The following is an 18,297-nucleotide window of genomic DNA, read 5'->3' as shown; positions in this document are numbered from 1 at the left end:
CCATATGAAGTCTTTCCCTCAGGTCAGTTTGGCTTTGGTTTATAAAAGCAAACTCTGAGCATGTTAGACTCCATTCAGTCAAGTAGTTTCTCCTGAGGGCAGACCTTACTAAGAAGAAAAAACTTTCTGTATTATTTAAAATCTTTTACTTTTTCCTTCTCTTGCTAGAAACTGGAGGGGATTTTCCTCTAATGTTCACTATGAGATCCTGATCAAACTCTTAGGAGAACAGTACCCTGTAGCCTTACATCTACTATGAATCTAGGAAAAACCATTGATTCTTCAGTTTGCTACTTGTTCTCAGGGAAGTATGGCAACTTCTGAGCTCTTTACGTGTGAAACTGGAAACAGGATCATACTACCTTTTTTTTTGTTTTTTTTTTGTCTTTTTCATTTTTATCAGTACCAGGGATCGAACTCACGACCACCTGCTTGCAAGGCAGGTGCTTATGCCGCTGAGCTAAATCCCCAGCCCCTTACTTTTTAAGTGAAAAGTAACTGACATAAGAACTACCACCAATGGTTAACTTATCGATAAAAAACAACATGAAACTACTGATGAGGGACATCCTATTTGGATACACCTAATCAGTGAGGCCCCATAAAAGAAAGGACAAATAAGAATTCCATCAACAATTTTTTTGGTGCTACTTAAAACCAGTTTTGCTAATGACTATGGAAAGATGGTGAAGGTTCAGAGCTGCTATCTGGGTTAAAGGAGGCTGACGTCAGGCTGAAATCTGTGTGCTTGCAGATACCCACATGTTTGAACTGAAGCAAACTATTATAACATAATATTAATATATAATAGTATCATATAACATAATATTTGTATAAGTGTTAGCATCAGCATCAGGATGTTTGATAAGGGATTTGTTTTGCTAGTAGACACAGTTTTATTATTGATAGTCCCAGCCCCGAATGATTACTATTTCTTGTCTCAGCTACAGTGTTTATATGGACATGAAAAACAAAACAAAACAAAACAGTAAATCATATATTTATGCCTATTCTTAAGACTCAGTGTTGATTCCATCAATAATATTAATGGAATGCTTAACTTCAGAAATATATATTTTGAATTCCTCTTCAACTTTGAGATTTGAGGTTACATTTTTCAAACCTATTGAAGAACCAGTCTAGCACATTTTAGAACCTTGGAATTATATCCCAATATGTAGATTTTAATTATTGTCTTAGTTACTTTTCTCATTGCTGAGACAAAATACACAACACCCAAAGTTAAAGTGGGAAAGGTTTATTTAGCCCAGAGTTTGTAGAGGTTTCAGTCCATAATCAGCTAGTTCCAAGCCAGGGTGAAGAAGAAAAACAGTTCATAGTGGACAAAAAGTTGCAAAACAAGCAAAAGACCTTAGCAGTTTTTTTTTTTTTTTTGGGGGGGGGGTGATTTGCCTCTTTTATCATGGATACTGGGATTAGGCAGGTGCCAAATCAATCAGTGAATTGACTGAGTAATTATACACCTTTAATCCCAGTATTGCACCATGAATCAATCACATACACTAGATCCAACCATCTTTGAAAAAGTCCCACTTTGAACACATAAGGCTTTGCAAGGAGATCTAGACACAGGTCATAAGAATTATGAATGATTATCTTTCCTTAATAAATACCATTTTTTTTCTCTTAATAATTGTTCTAATTTACAAACAATACATGGTCATAGCCTTATTTTTAAAATTCAGTAAATTAAAGTAATATATGACTTTTAATTTCAAGAACTGAATTGTTTATTTTTAGTTCTCTTTTATGGGGCTGAGATTCACATTCCACAAATGTAAACATTTTAAAACACACAATGTGTTGACATTTAATATAGTGCTAATGTTGTACAACTATCACCTGTGTCTAATTCCAAGCTATTTTCATCAGGTCCAAAGGAAACAAACACATTAACACAAACGCGCACACACACACACACACACACACAGCAGTCCCAGCCACTGCTGTGCTTTCTGTCTATGGATATACTCATGCGAGATATTTCATAGAAATGGCATATGTGACCTTTTGTGTCTGGTTTCTTTCATTTGGCATAATGTTTTTGAGGCCATGCATGCTGTGGTATGTGTTAGTCCTTTCCTTTTTTTGTTTGTTCATCAGCTGATGGACTTGTAGGTTATTTCCTTCTTTTGTATAAAGTATAAAAATCCTTTTAAAATGCTTTCCACATCTACTTTCATATCTCAGAGGTAGTTTACCAACAGTTTGATATGTAGCTTTCTGGTTCTGTTTGTCTCGACACGTGTGTGCACGCACATTGATGAACTCATTCAAGATAATATTCTTGAAACCTGAATGTATTTTTTTTTTTTTTTTTTTTGTCTTTTTCTTTTTTATCGGTACCGGGGATCGAGCTCACAACTGCCTGCTTGCAAGGCAGGCGCTTATGCCGCTGAGCTAAATCCCCAGCCCCTGAATGTATTTTTAATATACATTATTTCATATATTTTATCCAAATCATTTTTAGGAGTGTATAATATTCTTTAAAAGTAATTTTTATTTTATTAAATGAGAGACTGTTTTATTCTCTCAAATTATTGAAGTATGCAAAGAAAATGTTTCCAAAATATTTATTTCTGAAGTATGATACAAAGTTTTTAGAAAATTTTCAGATAAAAAGAAAATGTCATTCCATTTTATGAGACTTCTATCTTGGTTTTTTCTTTTCTCTATTTTGATAAGTTGGAGACCAAGTGAAGAATCTATATTTTTTATATTTTATTAATTTTGCAATGCTGAGGATTGAATCCAGAGCCTAATGTATACTAGGTAAATGTACTATTATTGAGCTACACCCCTAGTGCAATATTTTCATATTTCTAAAGCAGCAAATTTAAGCCTATATTTCAGTAATTCTAAAAGTTCTTTTCATATTACACTTATTTTATATACTGTAACTTATTTCAGTAAATTAAAATTATGAATAACTTATAAATTTGCTAATATTTCTATGGAATAGATAAGGAAATTGTGTCTTAAAAACTGTCAATGACTTAGTCAAAATTACAGAAAGAGAAAAAAGAACTGAGATTGAGTAATCACATCTTGAGGCTCTAAGACAGAATATAAATTTGACTTTTTTATTCTTCAAACTTATTGTGAATTTTTTTCCCTACATTTGATTTTTGAATAGAAATGTTAAGTGTCTTCTTTGTATTCTAGCATTAGATATTCAAAATCTTACACTTAATCAAATTTCTTCCAAAAAAAAAACGTTAAAGTAATTATTAGCAGACATTCTAAGTATTCTATTTATGAAATGCATTGTGTTTATTGATATACCTTTCAATTTTCTCTAAATGTATTTATTCATCATTTAAGATTAGAAGAGCCCAGCTCTGGTTGTATGAACCAAAATGACTTTTTAAATAGCTAACTATTAGTTAAATCATGAACAGTTTCAACAAAACATTAAAAGAGGTGTTTAATATATTTCCCCCTTTTTCAATTAATGGTTTTCCTTTGACTATAAGAATATGTAGAAATTAAATTTACTCACATCTTGCTGAAACATGACGCAAGTCCTTGACGCCTAGCAATTAAAACCATGGGCTCATGAAGGGCTCCGCTTACTTCAGTTATGAATGTGCTGAATAGTAAGCCTTCAGACTCTGCTAACGTGCCAGCTAGGGAAAGTCATCACTATCAACATGGTTATTAACATTTACAGAGGGCCAACTATGTTTCTAGTGTTATAAATACATAGAGGAAGTCACTGTTGCTTTAAGTGTAAGATTCTGTTGCTTTTCAGAGGACAAGGACAGGAGAGGGGACTTGGTTTTGAACATTCTCTTCCTGTTGAAAGGCAGTGTGCAGGAAGGTGCTGTCTTCTCTAATCTGATTTGCCACACTGGAATACCATGTTCATCTGCTTACTAGTGGTCGGTATCTGTAATACAATAAACTGTCATATGCTTAATTATACACACCACTCACAAAAGTGCTAATATACATAATTTTCATTTAATTAGAAAATTTTGTAAACACATTCACTGCCTTTTGTTTTTAGACAAGAAGTTACATCCATCAAGGCATCCAGGCGACTACCACCCCGAATCCCTTGAATGTAACACATTTATACTATTACTATATAGATAGAACATGTACAGAAAAATTTGTATATATAAATATGTTTAAGTAAGATGAAGGAACAACATGGAATTGATGACTAAATGACAAAAGTTAACAACTCTGTTGAAAAGCTGAAGACTATCCTAAAATATCGATACAGATGATTGGTACTTGTGTAAAATTAATAAAAGATTATCTTTCAGATCCTTGTCATTTAATGTCTAAATACATAATTTAATTTTATTTATACTAAAGCAAATATTGATATTAATTTAAGGATTATACCAGAATGTGCTGATGACAGATATGTTGCAATGTGTAAAATTTTAATTATTTTCTGAAAGTGAAACTTGATAAGGAAAAGGACAAATCAACGAATGAGTCATCACACCCTCCATATGTATTAACTACAAGTGACTAATAGGTTTAGGAAACGCCCAAGTTCATACACTAGGGTGTGGCTTTATATACCACGATTATGTTTGCATGAATGCATAATTTAGTCATTGTATTACTGTAAAGGAAGCCTGTAATTGAAGGAATCTGAAGAGAATGGGGTCTTAAAACTGATGATATATCAAAAAGTGTCCCATAAAATGTTAATTACTAGGTTTTTGTAAAGTTTGGTACTTAATTTAACTTAGTTTTTTTTTTTTTTTTTTTTTTTTTTAAATAGTTTCTTTTACAAACAAAATTTAAGACTGGTAAAAGGAGTGCTCCTTTGGTTAAAAACCATGAGGTACCTTGCCTGCTTTTTTACATCTTAGTTTATCCAATATAACCTTACTGAACCACAGAATTTCTAAGAACATAATTTGAAAACTGTAAGTCTTATTATCATAATACTCTAACCATGAAAGGACTTTGTTGGAAAATGACATACAGACACTGGTCAGTTAACATTATTTTTTTTAATTGACAGTGTACCAAGCAATCTGTTGATGAAAATGTTGATTATTTTGGTTTGCACGGTTTGTAGTTTATACTTTATTAGTAAGTTGATAAATTGTTTTTCTTACTATCATAAGTAGTAAATGTGATTCTATCCTTGAAAGGTCAATACTTCCTCCCACCCCTTTTATGTGTCTAAAGTTTTAAAAATCTGCAAAGTAAAACTTTGTTCTGGTAGAGGTGAGAATACACCATAGTCAATGCAACCTCACCAAGGTTATGCCAATCTGTGATGCCCTGCCAGTCATTAGAAGTTCTTAATTGCCTGAAATTTTGGGGCTGGATTGGACTTTGAAAGGAACTGTGATATTTCTTAGATGTTTCATGAAAGAAAACTGATCTTTTAATAGAACAAAACAGAATAATAGTACTCTCATCTGTCAATGCTGTTCATCTTTTAGAACCTTTTTTGTTTTTATTTTTGTTTTGGTATTGGGAATCAAAGTCATAACCTTGCACTTGCCAGGCAAGGGCTTGCACAGTTGAGCTATATCTACAGCCTTTAGAACTTGTTTTTATATTACAAACCTGTTGGTTCTATTATTTCTTGAAGGTCACATATTTATGAAATATTGAATCATCTTAAATATGATTTTGTAACTTAGTGACCATAACTTTTGAGATTGATTGTAGTATATGTAAAATAAAAATATTGGAAATGAGCTATCTCTGTAATATAAGCATATCCTTACTTTTATAATTATTTCACTGAGTCTGTAGTAATACCCAGTTTAAGATTGTTTATTAAAGTGTACTCTGAGTTCCCTGAACTGTACAATAAATTGCATTTATTTCTTTGTTATTCCTTAACTTTCCTACTGCTACTTAGCAGAGCTGTCTTCTTTACTCTAATTGGTTATACTTCTTTTTTTTTTTTTTGGTGCTGGGGATCCAACTTATGACTGTGTACTTGCAAGGCAGGCACTTATGCTGCTGAGCTAAATTCCCAACCCTGTGCTTCTTTATGACAGTAACATACATGCAAATAAAAATTTTAAAAACTGAAATTTTCACTTAAAATCTCTGCTTAGTATAAAAACATTTTAAAGTTTCCTTTAATGACTTCATGACTAAAGTTGTTTATGAAGAGACTCATTCATATTATTGATCACAAATGGAAACATAGTCAACACATATTAAACATTGAACTATGGTAGTTGAGAAAGATGCAGAGATATATTTGTTGTCAAATGTTCAGTGAACAGAATGGGCCAAAGGAAGAAAAGAAGGATGGGAGGGAGCAAGAAGATAAGAAAGAAAAATATCAAACAAATAGTTGCTTATTATAGAGGAAAATATGTTTCTTCATCACTTTTGTCTTTCTGTTTGCTATTTTGCGTGAAGACTGTTTCTCGTGTGATATAAAAAGTGAATGTTGACTTTGAAATAGTTAAATCAATGTCCATCATTACATCACCATCATTACCATCAGTGGAAACTAAACCAGTGTCAATCTGAATTCTGTTCAGATCTGCTGCAAAGTATATAAACAGATATTTTCTGAGATTCATTTATAAAATAATGTTGAGGTTGTTGTACCGTCCTCTACATGAATCTGTGAAACTAACGTAATACATGTAAAAAATTAGAAAGCATAAAACTAATGCCAAGTGGCATTATGGTTCTTATAGAAGTGCCAGAATGTACTGCCAGTGTATACATACTGTGGTGTTAGACTTCTGTGGTTACAATAACTAAGAGCTCGATTCCTGTAAGCTGCCTAACCTCCCAGCACCTCAGTTTTTTCTTGGGCAGAACAGGAGTAATCCCTGTCCTTATCTAACAGCATTGTTATGAGAATTAAATGAGATCATTTTGTGAAGCTCTTGAGAACAGAGCCCAGGACATTATCAGCACTGCTAGTTCTTAAATAGAAAAATTTAAATATCTACTACAATATCAAATTTTTAATTATTCTATGATATTTGACTCCAGGCTTTCAAAGCTTGTTAAAAACAATTCAGGCTAAAGTTTTCTGGGTTAGATAACAGATGACACTATGGAAGAGATTTAGCTCTTTTGGGAGAAAAAAACAAGTGTAAGGACCCCTATCTAAGCTATCAGAAATCCCAACAAATATTCTCAGTTTCCTTTTGTGTGATGGTGCCCTCTTTCTGAAGCTAAAGTTCAAACTTCGTTTAAAGGAATCACTCAGTTCTTGCTCCTCCCAGGAATGAGTGGTTTTACTAGGATCATCATTTGTTCAAATCATACCTGTCAATTTTGAAAACTAAGTATAATTCTTTAACCCTGGTTGAGAATTTATGGGATGTGCACAGGCCAACCCTGAGTGACATTTCCTGTTAAGACAGGCCCTCACTGGGGAATCCTAACTAAGGCTGGCAGCGTGATGCATTAAGTGTTGCCGGTATTCCATTTAATATTAAGCAGTTTCATAAAAGCCTTTTTAAATACCTAAGTTAAAAGCGAAGCATTCATATTGAGTAGACTGCTACAGTAAGGCTCATTCTCGTACTGATTCCAAACAAACACCATTTAAGTGCCAACCTACTATTCCCAGAGTTTACTATTTTATTCTTGCTCCAAAATGGCATCAACAGTGATGGGGCGCTTTCAGGGGATTATTGGAGAGAATTTCTGCAACAAAAGAGTAAGCTTGAGGAAGTGCAAAGTAGACTATTTTATCCCTTCCCCAACCCACACCCCCGGATCAAACAAGCGGCTTTATGATGTGCGCAATTGCAGTGCGGTCTAACTGGCTCCTGCACAGGCTTGCACAGAATTTCCTGTCCGAAATCATACTGTGGACATCTATAGCTAAATGCTTACAAAGCTTCCAGGAAGCAAGGCTTCCCCACCCCCCTATTTTTTTTTTTTTTTTTTAAAGAAGCCCAATTGACCAAAGCCTATCATTTGCAAATTCCCTCGGGACTTCTTTTATTTCCTTTCTTTTCATTGGACAGGGTGGAAAACAAAACAAAAACCTCCCTCTGTGTGAATATCTATTTGTTCCAGGTGTCATTTCCCTATGAGGTTATTTACAGGTTCCCCGCTGTTTAGCTCTTCTTGCCTGGTAATTACTTATTGAAAGAAGTCTCCTTCAGGGTGAGCTCTTCCTTTAACCCCTTTTGTTTGGTCTTCCTGGGAGGCTAGCAAGGAGCGAGACTCTGCAGTTTCTGGGAACCCACCTAGAGGGCCCCCTTGACGCCACACAGCCCCTGTCAGGCAGCAGTCTGCAGCCGGAGCGACTGCTGCAGAGTTAATGTACAGTACCACGGCGCCTGCAAGTGTCCTGCGCTGCTCAGAGCTGGGGCGGCACAGCCCCGAGCAGAGGAGGCAGCTGCGACGATTCCAGAGGTTCTGCTGGAAATTCGGCGCTGGGGGACTCCAGCAGGAGCCTGTTGCCATTGTGTTTAAAAGCATGCAAGGTCTGTATGGCTTGGGCATGAGAATCTTTCAGATGTCAGAGCATCAGAGTCAATGACATCTATTGGGGAACTGAATTTGGGATAAAGAAAAGAGAGAAGAGCAAAGAAAGACAGTGGGGGAAGAAATTCTTAGACAACGTTTGACTTACAGCTGTGAAATTCATTTTCCAAGGCAAAATACGAAAAGCCCACACATGGTTTTGGTAACAACAAATTTAAGGGAATTCTGCAGTGCAAGAATCAATAGCTTAGTCATTTTACTTCAAGAGAGCAGACAGCCTTATTATGGGGTTAGGCAGCAGAAATGAATTTCATCACGACAGCACCTTCTGAAGTCATAATGGTAGCTAATGGTAATCCTGTCCTGCAAAGCAGAAATTACTCATTGCCTTTTTACTTTTGGAGTCAAAACCAGCAATTCTGAGATTTGGGGACGAAGCTGGCTTTGATTATATGTGTCTGCTTTCCAGTCCCTTTGCTCAGGTCTTTGTCCGACACATCTCAGACGGTATCACTGCGTTAAAGTGACCACATATGAATATGTACCTAAGAAAGAAGAAAAAGCAATATTCATTTCTGAAAGACAGCATGGCAAAGCGACCTGAAGTTTTCCATTTCCCTTCTAACACCCCTTTAACAAGGATAACAAGAAACTGTTTTTTGACTCCTCTTTTCCTACATTTCATAGTCCTTCCTGTGAGGATGCATTAATTTACACTCTGGCATTTGGATTTTACCAGGACAATATTTACCATCGTTTACGATTAGCATCTGGACTGGTTATCTTTGCGTGTTGACTAACTAGTGGAACCTAAAGGATGGACCCATACCTGCAGTCCTTTGTGATACTCCTTTCTTCAGATCCTGAAAGGGCTTTTGTTAATGCTATTTGTTTTTTGGGGGGATATTTTTTTGGAGTTCAATACTTGTTGCAATAATTGCCCATGATAGTTGCTCAAACAAGAGAGTTGGAATCCATTTGTGAAAATCACTACACTAACCCAGGAAACAAGGAAAATATTAATGAAAGAAGATCTGCAAACATGATGCACGTGAATAATTTCCCCTTTAGAAGGCATTCCTGGATTTGGTGAGTAATCAATATCCCCTTTAGTTGGTAAAACTAAGCTTTTTTAGATTCCATGGCAGGTACCAATGAGGATTTCTCTTGAAAAAGAACTGGGATTCAGGGAGAATGAAAAGTAAAACATGTGTAAAGCCAAAGGTTGTCTAAGAAAGTATTGATTACACAGTGAAAATTATTGCTAATATAAAGTATCCAAAACAAGAAATCGCGAATGAAAACATGAGGACATTTGCAATTGCTAACAGTGTGTAGTTAAAGAAAAGGGAAGGGCAATTAAATAACTGATAAATAATGGGGAAGCGAAGGTTTGGGGTTTGTTTTTTCTGTTTTATTTTATTTGAAAATTCCTTGGGGAAAGGCACACATACATTTCTGACATCTAATATCAATTGGCCTTAATTTCTAAAGAAGATTAAGGGAAAGTTAGAATGCTGACTCAATTTTGAATAATTTGGACATCTGTTAGTGTCGCACATTTAAGAGTATTTTTGGTATTCAAGAAATATTTCCACTAACATGAACCAATAGGATTCTAGGAGAATTCTAACACATGAATCATAAGTACTCAGATTCTTAGAGAAGTTGGTTGGTGCCTGGGTATTTGGTCCTTCACTAAGGCTCAATACAATATGTTAGGTCTCTGAACTTGTGATATTATGGGCCCCTTCTTATATGTATAGGAAAAAATATGTATAGAAACTAATTGTTAAGAATATTATAAGGGAAAAAGTTACCATGTTGTAAATTTTTCTTTTAAAATATGTGTTTAGGTGATATTCAGTTTCTTGTAACAGAAACTTTGTGAATGCCTAATAAAGGCACATTTTAAAGTTCTGTATTGACCAGCATTGTTTGCTTGGGTTACTCTATTGTTTTCAAACTATATTTCTGAGGTAAAGACTTTGGCTAGACACAGAATAAATAATAGATATTCTGATACAGGTTTCTGAGGGTTTTCTAGCTTCGGTAGCAGTGTCCCAAATGAAAGCTTCTGGATAACTTACCACCAAAATCACCTACTGGTTTGTTTTAGGTAAAAAACATTGCAGAGAAGGGTGGGTAACATCCTGTGTCACTCTAAGCAGGTGCTCATTTCCTATCATACAGAGACAGCCAGAGTCAGGGCTGTGGCGTATCTTCTTCTCTGCTGACCACAGCCTCTGTCCCTGGCTGCCATGTACTTGGAAGGGAGTCTGGGTGCTGTGTCTCCAAACCCCAGTGGCCCTTTTCCAACTGCATCACCAGAGTTCCCAACTCACTGGAAGGTTTAGTGCTGTCATCTTGCTTGTCCTGCTGGTGAAGGTCTGACATCAGCAAAGAACCCCTTGTCATTCTTACAAGAAGTACACATCAGTAGCCTTTATCCCTGAAATTAAAAGTCCTGGAAACATCCCTTGGCATATAGTGGGAATGTGTCAAATATTTATTCTTTTTGTAGACTTCATACCATTCTTTAAGATGTGTTTAGAGGAAAAGATTGACATTCTCATTTCTATAAAGTGTGCCTTGCCACAACGCAACAGTTTTTGTTTGGACCCAGTCTGTGGTGTGAGTCTATTTGTTTATGTTGTCATAGGTAGGATGCATGTACTCTTTGAATCCTTAACATGATAATAAGCTTTTTGCTATTATTGCATTAACCTCACTTCTTCTTTAGATAGGAAAAAAATAAGCTATTCAACTCTAGTTTTGGAAAGAATGCAAATTTGCTTATTCATGCTCCTCTAGATCTGTAATACTTATGTTTGAAGGCTGCAAAGACTTGATAGTCCTGTTGGTTTTCTCTCGTACTTGAAACTATGCAGCCCTTCAACTATTTTACTGTGTGATGTGTCAGTTCTTGTTGTGTCATACTGGACCAGTGTGGAATGTGAGGGTTTCGTGCATTAGTCTTCTCTGAGTACCTTAGCAGGATTCATTAATGAGACATTAGGCTCAAAGGAGGAAGGTGGGGGTTTTTTCTGGGTGACCCAGTTAGTGTTTTTCCTCATTTTCAACTTCCCTAGTTGTTGTTTTATTTATAACCTCACCTTTCAATGCTGCAGGAGGAGATTCTTGGTATTTGTAAATAGAAATCTTATTTTCCTTTAACCTACTGTGAGAGTCCATGTTAGGTTAGATTCTCTGTTTATAGAAGTTTATGCTAAGAAGAAAGTGTCTGCCAAGTTGTCTTTTTGTCTCCAAAGATTCCCCCCTCCTCCGATCTCACATGCAAGGGTAGATCAGAAGATGACAACAGACCAATGTCAGGAGACAGTAAACATTAGAGACATGTGCTTTGGTTTCAGGAGCCCTGCTTCATCTCTGTAAATGTTCTAGGCACTTTGGATGGCAGGATACATGCTCTGGCTTCTTTTTCCTTTGAGATATGTGAAAGGGAAAATTGAAACACAGGAGGTCTGAAGTAGTCTTCAGAAGTTTACCAGAGAGAGTAAATCAAATAGAAACTCATCCTCCTGCCTTAAGGCTGGTGTGTTGATCATTATGCAATCATATTACAAATTCATTGTAAACTGGTTACAAGTTAAAGTTAATATATGGTCCTTTTTTCTTGGCTTAATAGAACACTATGGTGGAGTGCTAAAGGAGTGCCATGAAGAATGTGTCCTTTTTGTTTGATGCTACATTAGAAATATTTGCTGGAGGATTATAGTTCTTTCCATTACACTTTTCAGCTCTTTACAGCCAAGCCAAACAAAGATAAGAGTTTGCCTCACTGGGTAAACATGGACTATATAGCTCCTATGTTTTATTCTGGCTAATTGTAGGCAGGAACTGGTAACCTGGCAATTCAGGACCGAGTCTTGCATGGTTCAAAGAAGGGAAATGCAAGTCAGCTTTCTAGGAATTTAAATTTCTTCTAGAAACAATTAAGAGTACTCTGTAGAAATCTCATGAGCCAAATATAAGAATCTATCAGAAATCACATATTATAGACTGAGCAACATTGAGATCGTTGTTTTAAGATTGTGACATACAGACCATTAACTATCGTTATTCTTTAATTATTTCTTATGTAACTTGTTTTATCTCTTCATAGAAGAATATTTTTGTATTTAATCTGTTAATATTTACTTTTATTACATTAAAACAAAAGTTTTTAAAAAGAATGACATAGTATAACGTATGTCCATTGCTTCTGCCATACTTAAAAGGTATATAATAATGTTGTACAATCTGATATGTGAACATGTAGTAATTTTCATTCCAGAATAAACTTCATTTCAGGGTTATGGAAAATGTAACCAAAATTATAAAACTTAGGTCACTTATAGTATTTGAATACCTCTGTATCTTTTTTCTGATAAACTCAGAAGACAGTGGAAGATAGATTCCAAAGACCCCTGCTGGGGACAGTGTTCAGTGCCCTCTGAGGACGCCAGAGGAAGCTCTGGGAATAGTGATTGTGAATGGTTATGAGTTATTTGCTTATGTGATGCTTAAGATTTCCATTTTTAAGGGCCAGATGTGTAAATCCTTTAATCAAACGGTCTTTGCAATGCTGACATCTAACTCTAATCAAAAGGCAAAATGGGATGATTACAGCACCTTGATTCAACATGGAGACTTCCCCCCCTTCTTTTAAGCCACCACATCCTCTAGTTGAACTATCCCTTTCCAAGTATCAGCTCTAATAAGGTTAGTCTAACCGGTCACAGTTTAGATGCTCCTCTATACCAAAGATTCACCTTATAAACATTCTCGTTTGGTTTGGTTTGGTTTGGTTTTATATAAATACTTTCCAGAATAAAGCAAGATATAAGCCAATATATCAATGACATTATATATATATATATATATATATATATATATAATATATAATATATAACTAGTCCATAAATAAATATTGAGACAGCAGCCAAATGTTCTGCTTCTTAGTGCAGGAATAATTTTTCTTAGTTGTTTCGAATATCATATTTTAGATTTCCCTTCATATATTCAAGTGAAAGACACAATCTCAGAAGCATGTTTTCCGGAATTTTTGTTCTGACCAATATAATCTCATTTATTTTGTTTGAATCTTAATGGATGGGAAAAGTGTTGAGTTTGACGGTAGTCTATGTATTAGAAGACAGACTATACTACCTACTGAAAAATAATGGATCCTGCCTATTTTAATAATTTTAAAATTCTTGCAGTGCCTGCTTGACATCTAAGGGCAAGATCTGCTGGCCTTCCTTCTGTTCTGTCTCTTTCCCTAGTTAACAAAACCACTCAGAAATTCTAAAGTCTAACCCCAGATTCCCAGTTGATTCTGAATCTTGTTAGAGCTGAAGAGTTTATTTGTACAAATATATGGCCTGTAAAGTTTAGGATCACAATTATGTCAGCTCATTTTGTTCACCAATCTGTGCACTCAGTGGTAAATTTAGGCCATTTTTAATCCAGATGTTCAGATTCGGATTTAAGACAGCAAAAAGATTTTCCAGTAGATGACATTTTGATCACATTTAGCATGTTACTTTGCTCTTGGCTTTCTATTTTACTCTCTTATATTGCCTGATAGAACTGTGGGGGGAGGACTGGCGGCGGCTGAAAAGATAAGAAGTATGAAATATAAATGACCTTTATTTTGAGAATGCCGGTAGAGACACCCCCGATCCCCCTAAGGGCGCGCCATCTCCACCCAGGGGTCGGTGATCTCTCCATGGAACACGTGGAGTGAGGCACATGAGTAGCCTGGGCTTGGGGTGGAACCTAAGGGGGGCATTAGGGATGCACAGGAAGCCCATTGGTCTTAGTTTGGCGCCAGAGGTAGATTCCTAAGGATGAGGGAGATAGGAGCTCCTTGGCTTTACAGGCTACAGCATCCGGCCTGGGCCAAAACCCTTTCATTGCCTCTAGTTGAACTCTTCCTGCTAGTAATAATTTGGAATTTATAAATGAAAATAAAAATTCATGTTTTTCTGTTTTAATTTGTAAAGTAAATTTGATGAAGAATGGCACGAGAGAGGAGGAACATTGCCCTCAGTGATACTATTGTGCCCACCATTTGCAGAAATTAATCATTTCAGTCTTTCTGAATTTGTAAAGTATTTCATGAATTTTAAACTGCTGACAGTTTATGTTCTCAGTTTATCTGAGTTGGTGGCCCGGGCTGTTAGAAAATCCCTTCTACCAGAAGAAAATAAAATATTATCTGCCATCATATGAAAATGATCGGCTCGGATGGGCATTTACATTCTGTTAGATTTTTTACTTTCCACCCCTTGTTGTTGTACTTGTTTTAATCAACTCTTATCAAGTAACTTCCATTAATGCTGAGGTCTTCTGGCCCAGATAAAAGAGGCAGGTAAGGGAAAAAGGAAAATAGTACATAATTCTGAGATGGAAGAGCCAAGGAAACTAAAATACAGTTTTTCACTCATCACAATAAACATTTTTTTTTAAATCTCCCTCTCTTTCTTCTCCTTCAATCATGTCCCACAAAAGTTAACGCTCATTAATATTCTGTCTAGCTATAGCTTCATTTCACCTGTTTAACTCAAAAATATCTCCAACCCACATTTGAATGCCACATCCTGATGATCTATTGGATAGTAGTTCCATTTGAAAAGTCATGGCCCATAAACATGCCCAAGACAATAAAATTCAGCTAAGGACATTTGCAAATTTGGGGGATATAAAACTTTTGTGTTGTATATAGAATACAGTACAGAACCATATATGTTTATCCAAATGTGTGTCTGCATCGACATACATGGCTTGAAAGATGGGTAATCTGGCCTCTATATAATTGGGTTATGTGCTGGGTATGTGGAGGGACACTCAGCCTCTAACTCTGTTAGAAATCTGATGTTACCCTTTTGTTTAACTTTGCACACACTGAGCTCTTCAACATTGTTAAAGATGTTTTCAGAGGGCCAGGGATTTGGTTCAGTGGTGTGAGCTCCTCCCTCCACTGATCCTCCCTCCAAGCATGAGTTTGATCCTTGATACCAAAAAAAAAAAAAAAAAAAAAAAGACTGCAGAAGGTATTTACCACTTCTTGTTAAACAGTCGACTTTAATAAAAAAAAAAAATCGCATAACACATTGGTGATGATAATTAGAATGTTATCACTGATATTCTAAAATCACTCAAATGAATTTGGTTAACATATAAGTAACATATATAACATGGGAAAACTTCATGTCAATTGAATCCTTTGCTTTTGCCACAACTTTTCATATGAATAACAAGATTTAATAGCAAACAAGGCTTTCTTGCTTGTCTCCCTGTTTGCAGATGAGGAAGATAATGCCCCTAGAGTGTAAGTAACTTGCTCAAGGTCACATTTCTATTACTTAGAGAAATTTGTCCCCTCAAAACTGATACTTTCCTGATTGCAAAGTCCAACATCTTTCAATCCACCGTACTGTTTTCATGGCAGATGGCTTCATACCCTTTCCGTGGGCCTTTTTGAAAACAAAGTAGCATTAAACCGAAGAAAATAATCAGATTTTCCACTTATTTAACTAGGTGGGTAAGCTTATAGAGTTTCATTGAATGTGAGTGGGTTTTTCTTAAGAAACTTACTAATTTAGGACTATGGCCCATACTTTTTGTCAGCAACTTTTTCTGTTTTCTTAGAATGAGAACCTTTGCAAGGAACTTGGAATAAACTGTGTTCCTGGGGTCATTCTGGTCCATGGGGTCATTTCTGTGAATTAGTAAAAGCTGCTTCAATAGCAGATATCTTAGGAAAGCTGCCACACTTTGGGCAGATGAGTAAGAAATGTGTACGGTACTCAGAGAATGGACAGAACAAAAGATTTCCCTTTCCCATGGGCACAGTGGAGAACAGAGCTTGGGTGGGGTCAGTTCCTTTCACTCTGCAGGGTGGTTAGGCAACACCCAAACCAACCCCACTGCTGCTTTGGTGTGGGCTCCACCTTCACTTTGTGATAGATAAAATATCTTTGAGATACTTTGCTAATAAAAAATAAGACCATACAAGTTCTGGGGTTTGCTGCTGCTATCATTTCATTCCTTAAAATATTCAGTAGGTCTTTAAAATTTTAGATGTAAAGAATATTAAGTAGTACTTGAAATTAGAGCTAAATGCATAAGAAATACTTTAATTGTAAATATAGCTCAATATCTGAGTCGCTGGAAAATGTCATTCTTAGTAAATTTAACTGGCACAAGTGAAATATACTTATTCTTTTAAGCATAAGGGACGCCTAGATAACTACGATAACCGTCCTGCCTTGGAGACTGGAAAAGAAGTGCCATGGAAAGAGATAATTCCAGTACAGTGGGGAGAAGATTTTAATCCAGATATATCCAAGGTGCTGTGGAATTCAAAGGAAGAAGCAATATAACTGGTTTGATGTAGATATCTTAAAGAAGCCCAGAAATGAAAAGCCAAAAATACATCTGATGGATTTAAGTCTTTGTAGGGACTGCTAACATTTTGTAAAGTAGTTTATAAAAATGTCTGGGTAGATATTATATTTCAGGGTTTACAAAGCCAGAAAAATATGGTGCAAAGTACTTTCAAAAATAATTTTGGACAGAAAAGACAGAAAGAATGTAAAAAGTGAGGGGATGACAGAGGCAGGAGGGAGGATAAAAACAGTGGCTGTTAAAGAGTGCTAAGGGCTATTGAGATATAGGGCTCATTGGCAAAGAAAGTATACAGAGAGAGCTGAGAACAATGGAAGGCGAGAGGGAGAAGGAGCAGGATGGCTGCAGATAGCAGACATTGAGTGGATGGGCTGCAGCAAGCTTTGGCTCCTTGGCCTCTGTTTTCTAGAATTCAAGATCTAATCTCTGAAGGAGAAGGGTAGAAGCCCAAGCTGGACAGCTGAGTGAGGTAATGAAACAGCCACTGTTGGGAGCTAGACAGGCTGCTGAAGGGCAAGGTACACAGGGGTCAAATGACTTCAGAACTGCTGAAACACTATCAAGTAACGGAGAGCACTTTGCTCGGCTTTTGCAATTACTTACACAAAGTGTTAGGTCAGGGAAAGGGTAGAGATGGGACAGTGACATTACAATTTTTAATTAATAAGTCAGGAACCGTTTTGTGATTTGAATTTCTCGTATTGATTGTATTTTGGGGGATTCCAGAAAATGCAAAGCTAAGTCAATTGTTGTCATTTCCAGTGTGGTAGTGGGAGACACTGCTTTATGAATATCTTAATTAGATTGTACTTCCAATTGCATGACCTGATTTTGGAAATGTGAGATTTTCTGTGCTGCCTGGAAATAATTCTTGGGTGACAAATAAAAGCTCTAAGATGTTTGCTTTGAAGTTTATCTTCAAATGAATAAAAGTCACAGTGGGAAAAGAAGGCAAAACGATTCAGCTCTGTTCACTTTTTAGTAGGAACTTTTCTGTGGTTCATGTTAGAATGTCATAATTCCATATATATGTAACCTGCTTTTAAAAACGTTTCTTCAAAACCCCTGTGATGTTTACTTGAAAGTGTCACCATTCTCTGTGAAATTTACTGAAAATAGCAAAAGCATAATATGACTTTAACCAGATCCTGTCTAACCTAGTTTAAATATTAATAATTTGATTTCTCTTTTATGTTGCCATGATACTTCAGAGAAAAGAACAACAAATATAAGGTATTAATTAAGGGATATTATTGCACAACCTGATAATTTTTAGGTCATTACTAATAAGCCCTGGGTAGTACCTGAGTTTGGCAGATTTTATGAACTGTTTTCATCTCTTCCAATCATCAGTACTTTCTCTGGGTCATCTTTAGTATTTTTGGTATGCAAGGTTCACTGTTACTTTATGTAGGGCTTTCTGTGTGGGATTTCTTGCTGCGG

The 18,297-nt window shown here is 35.9% G+C and overlaps 1 protein-coding gene across 17 annotated transcripts in view; it reads left to right on the top strand.

The window, feature by feature from the left end:
• Pde4d (3',5'-cyclic-AMP phosphodiesterase 4D) overlaps positions 1 to 18,297 on the top strand; it is a 1,361,839-nt gene that overhangs the window by 847,278 nt on the left and 496,264 nt on the right. Inside the window, exon 1 of one of the 17 annotated variants that reach the window (XM_063258694.1) lies at positions 7,920 to 9,525. The exons of the other annotated variants lie outside the window; for them this stretch is intronic. Coding sequence (XP_063114764.1) covers positions 9,380 to 9,525 — 146 coding nt within the window. The 5' untranslated portion in view covers positions 7,920 to 9,379. Of the gene's footprint in view, positions 1 to 7,919; positions 9,526 to 18,297 lie in introns of those variants that run through there. 17 annotated transcript variants of the gene reach the window in all.

The sequence above is a fragment of the Cavia porcellus genome, unplaced genomic scaffold (assembly GCF_034190915.1).
Source record: "Cavia porcellus strain 051 isolate PalLab524CR breed Dunkin Hartley unplaced genomic scaffold, mCavPor4.1 scaffold_11, whole genome shotgun sequence".
NCBI classification, from domain to species: domain Eukaryota; kingdom Metazoa; phylum Chordata; class Mammalia; order Rodentia; family Caviidae; genus Cavia; species Cavia porcellus.
The sequence above is the reverse complement of the archived record's forward strand: the minus strand, read 5'-3'. Positions and strand labels throughout refer to the sequence as shown.